The 13,757-nt window shown below is 36.5% G+C and overlaps 1 protein-coding gene across 8 annotated transcripts in view; it reads right to left on the minus strand.

Annotated features, from left to right (window-relative positions):
• Positions 1-4,766: 4,766 nt before the first annotated feature.
• The window catches only part of gramd1a (GRAM domain containing 1A), a 61,898-nt gene continuing 52,907 nt past the window's right edge, over positions 4,767-13,757 (minus strand). For 4 of the 8 annotated variants that reach the window (XR_012392477.1, XR_012392476.1, XR_012392478.1 and 1 more), the window contains 5 exons: positions 12,714-12,935; positions 12,245-12,357; positions 8,565-8,672; positions 8,358-8,478; positions 4,767-6,121 (listed from right to left, as the gene is read on the minus strand). Coding sequence is in view for 4 of the 8 variants with exons in the window: in XM_068214218.2 (XP_068070319.1) it covers positions 6,026-6,121; positions 8,358-8,478; positions 8,565-8,672; positions 12,264-12,357; positions 12,714-12,935 (641 nt within the window). In the remaining 4 variants the exon portion in view is untranslated. The remainder of the gene's footprint in view (positions 6,122-8,357; positions 8,479-8,564; positions 8,673-12,244; positions 12,358-12,713; positions 12,936-13,757) is intronic. The other 4 variants (XM_068214218.2, XM_021466992.3, XM_068214219.2 and 1 more) reach the window with 1 other exon arrangement.

The raw sequence follows: 13,757 nt of genomic DNA on the forward strand, positions 1-13,757 counted from the left end.
TTATTTTTAAAGAAAACTCATTCATTCATTCTTTTTCTTTTCGGCTTAGTCCCTTTATTAATCTGGGGTCACCACAGCGGAATGAACCGCCAATTATCCAGCATATGTTTTTGCAGAGAATACTTTTGCAACTGCAACCTTTCACTCGGAAACATACATACACTAATTCACACAAACACAACGGACAATTTAGCTTACCTAATTCACCTGTACTTCATGTCTTTGGACTTGTGGGGGAAACCGGAGCACCCGGAGGAAACCCTTGCGAACACTGGGAGAACATGCAAACTCTACACAGAAATGCCAACTGACCCAGCCGAGGCTCGAACCAGCGACCTTCTTGCTGTGGGGCGATTGTGCTACCAAAGGTGCCCTCTTGACACCCAAAACTAAAACAATTTAAATAAAATACATTTATATCTTTGAAATTGATTCCGAAACTCCACAGATATGGGACAGCATTTAGGAAGATACTCGACAATTCTCAGTGGATCTGAACTTATTAGTCAGATGTATGCATTTAAATGTCTTGTAATATTAGGTGCAGTTAAAGAGCCCTGTTATGGGTTTTTGAAAATGCCCTTCCATGCAGTGTAACAAGTGACGTGAAATATCCAGCTAAGGCTTAAACCTGAAAGTGCGCTGGGTTTAAAACTATTGATTCATCTATAAAAGAGTCGACTCAGAGTGGTTCAAATGAATTCCGGGAATGTAAAGAATCTTTAGCCGTGTCGGTGTGTAGTCGATACGGATCTTAAGCACCGCCAATTTGTTGAGTGTGCAGACCAGGAACAATTAAAACCCCCGCCTACAAACACTGTAGAAATTAGTCAAACGCTGTAGCAGATCCCAGGTTGAATCATGTCGTGAAGACGCTGTGCTCTGAAGTGTGAGGGAAAGTTAGTGTTATTTTGGTGGTGGGCAGTTCTCTCTATCTCATGCTAAACAAGTCAACCAATCGCAACAGACTGGATCATCGAACTAATCAACGCAGATTAGCTTCGCGCTAAGGAGGGGTTTGGCAATAAATGAATTGCTGACCGAATCATATGGGAGTCGTTGGGATAATTACGTAAAAATAAATGCATATTATAAGACAATGAAAGTGTTTTTTGACCTTGCAGGCATATCAGACTGTTGTTATCGACCTTTAAAACCAAAATATGACCTTTTATAATGAATAATAGGGGCTCTTTAATAAATGAAGTATTCTAGAATACTAGAGGGAGAAATATACACACACACACACACCGGCCACTTTATTAGGTACACCCTATTAGTGCCGGGTTGGACCCCCTTTTGCCTTCAGAACTGCCTTAATCCCTTATGGCATAGATTTAACAAGGTACTGGAAATACTCCTCAAATATTTTTGTCTATATTGACATGCTAGCATCATGCAGTTGCTGCAGATTTGTCGGCTGCACATCCATGATTTGAATCTTCCGTTCCACCACATCCCAAAGGTGCTCTATTGGATTAAGATCTGCTGACTGTGGAGGCCATTTGAATACAGTGAACTCATTGTCATGTTTAAGAAAGCAGATGCTTCATGCTTTATGACATGACACATTATCCTGATGGAAGCAGCCACCAGATGATGGGTACACTGTGGTCAAAAAGGGATGGACATGGTCAGCAACAATACTCAGGTAGGTTGTGGCACTGACATGATGCTCATTTGGTACTAATAAGCCCAAAGTGTGCAAAGAAAATATCTCCCAATTAGAAATACATATATGTGTGTGTGTGTGTGTGTGTATGTGTATAATTTATCAATATTATTAATTTTAAGTTCTGTTTCGAAGTAAAATGAATATAAATGCATATAAACTTAGGGTGACGTGGCGGCGCAGTAGGTAGTGCTGTCACCTCACAGCAAGAAGGTCGCTGGTTCGAGTCCCAGCTGGGTCAGTTGGCCTTTCTGTGTGGAGTTTGCATCTTCTCACCAAGTTGCCGTTGGTTTCCTCCAGGTGCCCCAGTTTCCCCCACAGTCCAAAGACATGTGGTACAGGTGAATTGGGTAGACTAAATTGAGTGTGAATGGGTGTTTCCCAGAGATGGGTTGCAGCTGGAAGGGCATCTGCTGCATAAAAAACATATGCTGGATAAGTTAGTGGTTCATGCGGCTGTGACGACCCCAGATTAATAAAGGGAGTAAAATGTAGATTCTATTTTGTTCTGCACTGATGATGTTTTTTTTTCTTCTTTAAACTAATACTTACTTTCTTCATATGACATGACAGGGTTTCTGCAGGTTTCATCAACTCAAATGTTCAACCTTTTAGGATCTCTTTAAGACCATTATGAATGAAATTTTAGACTTCTATAAGGCTAAACACTAATGATTGATTTTAATGGCCCGCTTGGACTAATGATGAGGATGTCAAATATAACAAATGACAAATTTAACAGTGTTAAAAGTACATTCATTATAGAGACAGTGACATAAACAATCAAAAATATATTTATTGTCTTTTTGGTCCAACTGACTGACTATAACTTCTATTCAACCTAATGCACATTTGTATCAAATCTTTAAGTTGTATGCCTATTTCTAAATATAATGTCTACTCCCCCTTACTTCTGTATATAGTTTTTGTATAAATGGAAGATAATGTAAAGGGCAATATTGCTCTGTTATTATCATCATGAGGAACTGTGTAATTGTTTTAGTTTTTTCCTTGGGAATTAGGGAATTAATAAAAAAAAAACTGAAATATAAACTTAAATATTTAAAACAGGTTTTATTAAGATGAATCAATGGTGATTGGATGAATGTCAGCCTGATTGTGTAGCTTTACTTGGGCAGAGGAAAATTAAGACCTTAAGAAAATGATTTAAGACCTACAACACAATATTTCAGAGAATTTAAGACTTTTTAGGGCCAGAAAAAAAGACTTTTAAACATTTTTAAAGACCTCACGGATACCCTGCATAAACATATTTATAATATTATATATTAAGCAAAACACTCCTAAGTTGAATGTTTTTTTTTAGCTTTTTTTATTATACATTTGTGACTCACAAGTCATCTTTACAATCGTGTCTATACAATACATCCCACCTTCATTCTCTCCCTCCCTGACCAGAATAAATAGCACACACTTTCATCACTCAGCAAGGGCTTTGCACAGCAGCGCCCACAGATAGACAGACAGACAAATGCTCAAGAGGAGGGAGAGATCACTGAGAAGGACAGCAAGACGACAAATATACAGATGAAAAATGAAATGGTCGGACAGGGGACATCAGTAACAGACTCTTCAAATGAAATAATGAAACGTAAAAGACAAACAAACAAAAACTCCAATCCTCTGGGTAAATCTCACAAAAGCCTGTCATTATAAAAAAATGAACAGAACAAATATTTAGCTCTTTTTGCATTCACTCTTCCCATTATTGAGGAGTAATAATATATTCATACACTTGTACTTTTCATTTAAATATTAATGATTTGAATAAAATGAATTCAAATTGTCATAAAATTGACAATGGAAAAAAATTCTTTTGATCAGGAGCTGAAACAAGCGGACGGGTTCAGTGTTCTGAGAATGACCCAGTGTTCAGTGAAATGTTGATGTCAATCCTTGAGTTCTGCTTGGTCCTTAAACGTCCAGCTTCAGGAAGGACTGAGTTCTCACAAACGTTCAGCCCAAAGTTTACTTCATTTATGACATGCACAGCTTTTCAAAGTGCACTTCACTTAATAGTGACCGACACATGCGCACTAGAAAGATTCATCCTCGTCCAGTGTTTAAAAATTATATTTATACCTGTTGAAAACCATTCACTCATCAGCCGCATGTGTTATCTTTAAGCTTCTTTTTTCCACCGACTGTTTAGTTTTGACAGTTTGTGGACAGTTTTAATTTCGTCAACAAAAATACAGACGAAAAACATTCATAGACTGGCTTGAAATAAACTTTACAGGTTTGCTGTGCCAATTTTGTGACTAAAAACTATGCGATTATTCACACCCATACTTTTTGATGTTCTTACTTCTGATGTCAAGTTTCTAACATTCTTCAAAATATCTTCTTTTGTGTTCAACGAAAAAAAAAAACTCAAATTGGTTTGAAATAAGTTGATGGAGTAAATGATGTTAGAAATTTCATTTCTAATAAAAGTATTACATGCTGATATAGTTTCTAATATCCGTTCCTTCTCATCTTCGTCTATTTTTAAGACCTGTGCGCACCGGCATAACTTTCGTCGCACTTTTTGTAATTTTTTGAGACATTTTTTGCTATTTATAACCAAACAACTTTCCTTAGAGATGAGACGAATTGCCCTGACATTGTATGCCGCTTAATAAATCACCTAAATACTCTTGTACACAAGATGGCGCTGAGCAACTTCACGCCTCTGACACTCACTTGTTGCACAAAAAAAGTCATCACCATCATGCCTTTTTCCTTATTTATCGCATACCTTCTTCCACTTGTGTTTGACCTCGACCACAGCAGCACAAAAACACACGGTCAAAAGCTTGCGGGAAAGGGTTAAAAGCCATGAATGAAAATAAAGTGATGAAAAACTCCGTCAGTATGCGCGCTCACGTTGGCGCCCTTTGTTTAGTCATGACTCAAGGAGAGGGCCAGACGGAATCTGCGGATGTGTTTTGCTATTTTGGTAAAAATCTGCAGATTACTGTGGAACTATTTGGGGAGTATTATAACTTAATATATGAAACAAAAATAATAATTTTGAAACTTTTAATTATTGTTTAAAATTCAAATCCAATTAGATTCACTTTATTTGGTAAACAAAGCAAGTCTCTCATATAATATACCTACTAAAAGACAGAAAATATAACTTTACAAACTGCATTGTACATAAATTAGATGAACATTTTATATTAGTCAATAATATTACTGAAATTAATATTATTGACTTATATGAAAATGTTCATATTAGACATGGTGGGCTAGATTCCGTGTGGGCCTACTCATGAGCCGTTAAATAAGCGCGAGTGAAAACTTTGGAAAAAAAATATTTTAAATAAACATTTTCACCCTTTTTTGTTGACAAAATGAACACTGCAAACAAACTAGTGCAAAACAAGTTCAAAGCATGAATATCAATTCAAAGCATGTGCATAAATTGCGCATAAACATTAAAATTGGGCAGTGCATGTACAGTACGCAGATACTGCTCCGATGATAAAACTCACCCCCATTTACTGCTATAGATCCTTGTGTAATAGTAAAAACTGAAGTAACTTTGGGCTTAACAGTAACTGTGAACAATTCAAGTTTGATTCCAGTAAAACTCAAGTTCCCCAACACCTCAGCGACACAAACTTGCTCCTCTCACCGGTCAATCATAAATACACAGGGTTTAAAAACAGAAATAATAACTAAAAACATTAGGGAGGATAATAACAATCATCACTCTGATTCTCTCTACCTCAAGTAAGTAACAGTTGTCCATTCCACTTCTTTCTTTAAACTCAACTTCTAATTGTCTTTACAATTTGTCCATGTGATTATTGCTAAAATGGGAACTGATTTTAAAACCAGTCGCTCCACCAAACTCTACATTGGTCCTTGTTCGAGCAGAAACACACGTGTATAGTTCAAGTCTGTTCAATAAATACTGTAATGGTCTGACACGCTTTTGAACAAGTTCAGTAACCGCTCTGACAAACAAAAACAAGATGCGAGAAAAAGCGGTCAATTCTCTCGCAGGAAAACATAAAAACATATCTGTTGTGAAGTGAAATGACGTCTCCTAGCAGATTGGAGGTTGATTCGAGTCCTCCAGAAGAAGAGAAAGACGTTTCCCTCTTTTCCACATCTTTTAAAAGGTCCACAATCAATTGCAGATTTCTACAAGTTCAGCTGAGACACGCAGTACATGATGCAGTGACCGATGCTCCCATGTGTGTGTTATTGCTTCAGACCCAGAGTTCATGATGTTCATGTTGATGGTGTGTGGGTTTTATACAGTCCTGTATCTGCTCCTGGATACCCGACCGAGTTGAGCACCGTCTCCTGTGTGTGATGTGTGTGTTTTGCGGGTCACTGATCCGCCAGTGTGTCCGGTTCGGGATCAGACTCCTGCTGCCCCTCAGGAGGAATCATTCCTCTGTGGAGCTTCTCCAGAGACTGCTTCATCTATACCACACACCAACACAGCTTAAAAGCGACTCAAAACCAACATGCTTCACTTGTTTAATGAAGAGGGGTTAGGAGCAAGTAAGTTGGGGTAGGTGTAGATGTTAATAAATCACAACCGGTGACTGTGAGGTTGGGTTTAAGGTTGTGGTAGGTGTAGATGTTAGCATAACACAATAGTTTGGACTCAATGTCATGTAGAGATATACAATAGATCAATGAAAACTCCACAATGTTTGGACGGCCCACTTGGAGCTTCAGTCCCACCCAATTGGAGCTGACCTGTGCATTTAGAGCAGGCTCTGACCTCCTTTTATATTCTTCTTGTTAAGAGGGTTAGTTTTTTAAATAATTGTCGCAACTGTTTTTAGCAGACAACTTTTTTCGTCCATCAAATTACTGTATAGTGTTGTCAAAAATATCGATATATTGGTTAATATCGATGCTGAAACATTTTAAAATGATTCAGTCTTCATTAAGTAGGTATTGATACTGGATTTGCTCTAGAGCCTCTCTTCTTACCAGCATGCGGGGAGATGAATAACTATAATATTATTAAGTTTTTAACACTTTTGTTTTAATCAGAAAATAAGATGAGATTGTAGTTTTTTATTTTGTTTATTAAGGACTGCTGATGTACCTGGTATAAGCTATATATTTATATATTTAGTTATTGTTTCATATTAATTTCATATATGTTGCATATTTTTAATGTTGGCGAATTAGTTTTTTTCCACAGTATTGAAAAGGGTATCGAATATTGACATTTCTCAAGTTGGAAATTATAGTATAGTGACAACACTTTGACCAGTGTTGAGGAAAGCTACTTTTAAAAGTAATGCATTACAATATTGAGTTACTTCCCAAAAAAGTAACTACAAAAAAGGAGGCTTGAGGCTTTATCTAATTCAGAACATTTTTCTTCTTCTTCTTCTTCTTTTTTAAATAGAGGAGCTCTACAATTAACAATACACTGTATAACCCTGTATAACTCTATATTTACCTTGAAAAAAAAATTTTCTTGGGAGAACTTCCTGACCCATCTAAATGCTGTATATACAGATTAATGAAAGTTTAAAGCAATGCGTTTGCTACTTTTTGTCATAATAAAAATAAAATCACTGTTGATCCAAATAATCCTCTTTTCCCTTTCTTCCATGTGTTCAAAATAATGAGAATATATCCATCTCAAAAATGTAAGGCTCTGCCCTCTTCATTTCTGTCTGTTCTTGCATTCTCTCATTGCATGATTTAACATCACTACATCATTTTAATTTAGCAATTTTATTTTTTAAAAGTCAATAAACTAAACTAAACTGTAACTCGAATTACATTTTTTTTAAAAAGTAACTCAAATATTACTACTCAATTTTGAAAAGTAATTTGTTACTCTACTTGTTACTTGGAAAATTGTATTAAGTAACTCACATTACTTGTAATGCATTAACACTGACTATGACTTTATGATGAAAAGTTGAACATATAAAAGTCACTATGTAATCAAAATTGTCAATTGCTTACCAATTGTCAGTTTTTATTATTATATATGATTGGTCTGCACATATAATTATTACGTTTTAAATTATGTAACTGTAATCTTCATAATGTGTCATGAGTTATTTTCAACCCTAAAACTTTTTTAAACAAGTACTGTCATTCAGTTTAATTTTCATCAGATCTTTTACAATGATTTAATAAAACTGTAAGTAACCACTTTTTAAACCTCTATTATAAAAAAAAAACACATTTTCACCTGAAAGTGAAGATTTACACAAGTAAAATTTGTTTTAGTTTTAAAAGATTTTAGGTCAATAAATATTTGTTTTGTTAGAAACATATGTAGGTAATATACAGTTAAAGTAACATTGTTAGCCCTCCTGTGAAGATGTAATTATTTAAAAATTAAGCACTATTTTACAGAATTTTCACATAATTTACTGTTATGTTTCCTCTGAAGAAAGTCTTACTTTGAAATAAATAAATAAATAATATATCCAATAACTTGCCTAGTTAAGCTTTTAAATTGCAAGCTAATAATGAAAGAACTAGTAGGATATTATGTACTGTTATCATGGCAAAAACGAATTACTTAATTAAAAACAAATCTCTGTTGAACAGCACTTGGGGAAAGTTTCAAACTTTATGGGGGTTGGATAATGATATCACTGATGACCCGTCACTCACATTCAAACAAATCAAGTTCAATCAAATCCTGTTATTCAGAACAACAACGCACCTGATCCAGAAGTGTGACAGACGACTGTAAGATCTGCTGCCACTTGTTCATCTGGGCCTGATGAAACTGCCTCTGGAGCTGCAGGACCTGAGCCCACTCTCCAGCTGACTGAGGAAGAGGACTGCAGAGAACATCATCATCACACATCAGCTCCAAAAACAACTGCATGGGTGTGTGTTTACAAGCACTCACTTAGCTTCATCATACCTGTCAGTTAAAGAGTATGAGTGCCAGGTCTCCAGCGTATGTGCGGCCCGCTCCAGCGCCCACAGTTTGTAAAACAGCATCATGTTCAGAGCCACCAGAACCACCAAACTGCAAGGAAGAAGAGAAACACCTCTCAAATATACTTGTCTATATTTGATGTTGTAACAATTAACACACACACACACACAAACACACACAAACACACACACACGCACACACGCACACACAGACGCACACACAGACGCACACACACACAGTGTTTTCCTTAAAGCACAAAGTCTGAGGCTCTACCTGACACAGATCCTACACGCAGGAGGAAGCGAGGAAAGCAAGATGAGAAAGAGAGGAACAGCAAGGAGAGATATTAGTATGCAAACAAAGGGAGGAACTGAAAAATTGTATAGACAGACACTTGTTTAGTTGAGCTGTGTTTTTGTAAATGAGGACTATGCCAGGAAAAGTGTGTTAAATGGCATAGTCAAATAGTGTCTATAACATGGGTGGGTGGGTGATATTGCAAAAAAAAAAAAAAAAAATCAAGATATCATGTTTCATTCCATTCGATATCGATAATTATTGAATAATTTAACAATATATTTAGTTTTTTTTACCATTTTATTTTAATTTACCAACATTACTAAGGGGAATAGTATTGATAGTCAAAAACAAAAATATTTAAACAAAATATCTGTTTTTCTTATAACAAAATAAACATCAGTGTTAATACAGATCTGTATTTTGTACTGTCTGGAGCCAGCACCTAAGCTTTTTACTCATCATAGCACACGTGCTGCTGATGATGTGACAATAAAAGTGATTTGATTTGATTTGAAGAGACTCTTAGGGTGCTTTCACACCTGTGAATCGATTCAGTTGTTCCGAAACTGGGATAAAAGTTGTTACATTGTTGCTCTTTGTTCTTGGTGCGGTTCGCTTTCACACTGCAAGGTTTCTAAACAGACCAAAAGAGCTAAAACAAGTAATGTGTGAGTAACTCTCCTCACATTGGTCAGAGTTTCATGGTTTATTTTGCAGAGTCACGCTCAGCTGTCAGGGGGAGGTGGTGGTTTGGTGGTGTTTGACAGTGTGCACGCGACGTGTCTGAAGAGCGAGGAGGGATGCGGTGGGGAGGGGTAAAAAGGGTGTGCGATGTATTTGATGAACTGGAGAGAGACGCGCCATTTCCGGGAGATTATCACTCATTTGTGGGCATCCGGGAGTCTCTGTGCATTTGTGGGAGACAACTGAAACATCCGGGAGACTAGGGATGTCTGGAATGACCTCCCGCCCTACTCATAATTCTCTCTTCATATAGCCGTATGCCTATTACATATCCATAAAACACTAATATAACCAGGCTTGGATCATATCGCTTTCTCACTACAATTGATCCGCTCCAGGGTTTGTTTCAATCGAGCCGAGACCACCTCATTCAAGCGATCTCAGATTGATTGATTTGGCGCTGATCAGAGCGCGATTGGTGGTTTCACATATGCCAAACCAACTGCGCTAACTGAGCAAACGAGACAGGTTCCGAAACAAAAGTCTAGGTGTGAAAGCACCCTTAAATTTAATAAATAAAATGTTAAATGTTAGAAGTGTGTGGTAAAGGTACTGTAGATCAACATCAGTAAGGTGTGAATAATATTGATACAATCAAACTCTGTCAACAAAAGTACTAATGAAGATCAAATCTGACCTTTAAGTAAAGGAACCAACCATCATTATTCAAATGCATACTGCAACATTACAAATTGTGAAGCTGAATGTCTATATTACCCCCTTATGCTAAAAACTCTTTCAGATGGGGAGCTAGTGGCTGGGTTGCACCAGAAACCAAAAAGCCTCTATGGCGACATCCTTTCATCCTTTTTTATTTACAATCTCATCACTGCTCATTTTTACGTGTGTTGTTATTCTGACCTGAAGTGACAACCACAAGCACGTGGATTCGATTTCCATTACAATTTTTAATGCGCTTTGTACTCGTGCTCCCCTGGCATCTCTTGTAACTAGGTGAATAGGCGTATCTTGTAACTGTGTATATTGCATACAAAGTTTGAAGCAGACCGGTTAGTTCTACTTGCATAAATTGGGGTGCGCATGCGGCATTCGGAAAAGTTCTGATGTTTTTCACCTAAATGTACCTGGAAAATGCGTGGATGTCATGTATGTGCCACTTGCACACCATATGTGCAATGCTCCCATGTGCGCGTCATGCAAGTCATGCGCCTTCATTGGAAATGACAATCTGATACCCTAAGCTTATTGGCATCACTGCTAAGGCGCGCACTCAGCAGAGCAGTCACATTTTAATAAAACTATAGCCTTCGTACCGAAACTTCATACCAAACTTTTTTTTTTTTTTTATCGTTATTGACAGTGGTGTTCGGTCAATAAATACCGATACCGATTTTAATCGCCCAGCCCTAATATATGTATTCACTCTCATTGACTTAAATATAAAACAGATAGATATTTAGCAGCATGTCCAGTCTGCTTTTATTTCACTATATTAAATGTGAATGGGTTTCCATCCTTAGTTTAAAAAACAGGAAAAATCCCAAATGTGAGTTAGGTTTGTTTCCATCAAGCTGTTAGAGCAGCTGACTGTAGTACTGGTCACCTAGCAACCAACAGCAAACTAAGTCAGTGTAATGGAAATGACTTAAATAGTTGTAATATTCACTACATCTTTATTTTACGTCTGTCGAGTTTATTCAGCAAATACATTTCCATCTTGCATTATTCCATAAAACATTTAGCAGATTAAGGGGTTTTTCCGAAAATTTTCCATTTCTAATGCTCTTTTTTTAATACAATACCTCAAAATGTGAATTAAGATATGGTGATAGAAACCCAGCAAATGTAAGCAAAATCACTCACATGTGACATTTCACTTGACTAAATAATGTCAAATATTCAAATCTTAAACTTAACACTGCCATTCTGTTTGAAAGATTCCAAATATTGCATTTTGCACTGAGGGATTCCTATAAAACATTTACGCACATAAAAAATATCATTGCTCTTTTTTCAGTATCTGAAATGGTGCACTCAATATTTCAGATATACTCTGAGCCACTAGGAGGCATAAAACGGTCACTGTAAACCCCACCTATCTAAAAGCATACTTTGTTCTGAATGGTCAGATCTATTCTAGCCTGTTGTGATTGGTATACTGTTTGCAAATGTGTTAGAAACCAAACGCATATTAACATTTATGACCTTTATACATTGCTACTAATTTTTGTTATCATAAAAAAAGAAAATGGGTACATTTTTACCATGGTAGGACAATTTTGTATGCACACTCTTTAAACACCATGTAAAAAAATGTATATAACAGCCCATCGTTCCATTCGTAATTCACTTTCAGTGTAAAGGAAAAAAAAAACAACAACAACCTCTAAACATCTTTTTGGTCAAATCTTTGAGTAATTGAAGTATTTGTGACCTAAAAAATAAATATCAAAATGTGTAATTCAACAACTCAAAACAGTGTGTTTAGTGCTGAGCTGAAAGTGCAAAAGAAGCCAGGACCACGGTGATGACAGCCTGCAGTCTGAAAGAGCTCAGACTGGATTTAGTAAACCTAAAGCAGGTCTGATGACATCAGCGGCTCATGTTAATGTTGACAAAACAAAAGCGCACGGGGTATTATTTACTGTACATGCCACCAAAAGTGAAAGCACTTACATGAAGCTGACGATGAGCAGGATGGTTGAAATGCTGTTGTTGTTGCTGCCACCTCCAGCACGCCACCTCTCTCCTAATTTCATATATTGACCACCTGGAAAACCAGAAAATCCTCGTCACAGAAGAACACAAATAAGGAAAAGCCAGAATGAATAATAATTGATAACTAATAGTTCATGTATTATTATCAGTTAACATTTTTTGTTTTATGCTTTTAAATGTAATTTTATTCAATTGCAAACAGTAAATTCAATATATCATATAAACTACATGAGTATTAAAAACAAACCAACAGACATTTTGTCTGTGTACTTTTTCTCAGAAGGACACAACGTGGATTTTACATTTCAAAATAGTCAAAAATAGCATCCTGTTTACTCCAGTAAGAGCAACTACATGTTTCACCACTAGATGTCATGTTCCTGTGCTGTCCGGCCTCCACTGACTCACCGGCTTCCCTCCTGTCCCGTTCATCTGTGATTCTGTCTCCCCGTTCTCCTCCTCCAGCTGCCTCTCTGTCTCTGTCCCGCTCTCCTGCTCGTCGGGGACAGGTGCGCTTGCGCCTGCGCAGGCCGGGAGGCGTCTTGGTGGAGTCTGGCGAGGGCATTTCACCAGCACTTACTACAGTAACCTCCGTCTGCAAGAGCGTCTCCAGCTTACACACCTCCATCTCTGAGGATCAACACACAAGATTGTTTAAGCAACAGATGACCAGATACCTTTTAAAACCATTGATATTCAATACCATTTTTGATAACATAGAGAAATACTGCAACATCATTCAATTAAATTACTGCTTCATAAGGGCTGCATGATAATGGAAAAATCTGGAATTGCAATATTTTATTTTCCTGTAATAAATATTGCAATATGAATACAGCTTCACAAGTTGGTTTGAATAGCTCCAATTGATGGTTTTCTGGGGAGTCTAACAGTATTCAGCTATGGAAATTTAACAATTACAATACAAAAAATGCTTTTCTTACTTTGCTTTCTCTCATTTCTAGTCCAAATATTTAACATTTCTTAGATCAAGTAAAAATACTGTTTTATTTTCACCTTCAGAGGAAATAAGGCAAAATTAAGAGTTTTTTCTTAAAGCAAGCACAAATATCTGCCAATGGGGTAAACAAAATAATCATGTTTTTGCTTTGAAATGTTGATATTTGGACTAGAAACAAGAGAAAAATTCTAAGTAAGAAATGTTTTTCTCTCTCATATAAATACAGTAACTAAATACAATTCTGTAGCTCATGGCGATTCAGACTTTATATTGCATATCTTGCGATGTGACTATTGTTTTCATCGATGATGAAATAATATAGTGTGCAGCCTTAAATCACATGGCCTCTTTTCCTGGAGATATCCTCTAAAAATGTGTATGACCAGGGTTTCTAAATATCCTAAAAATATACAAAATTTAGCATAAGCTTTCTACAGTAGTTATTAATTGTATGCATTTTTTAATTACTTTTATAGTTTTTAAAACACTAA

Source organism: Danio rerio, chromosome 16, assembly GCF_049306965.1.
Source record: "Danio rerio strain Tuebingen ecotype United States chromosome 16, GRCz12tu, whole genome shotgun sequence".
Classification (NCBI taxonomy): Eukaryota; Metazoa; Chordata; class Actinopteri; order Cypriniformes; family Danionidae; genus Danio; species Danio rerio.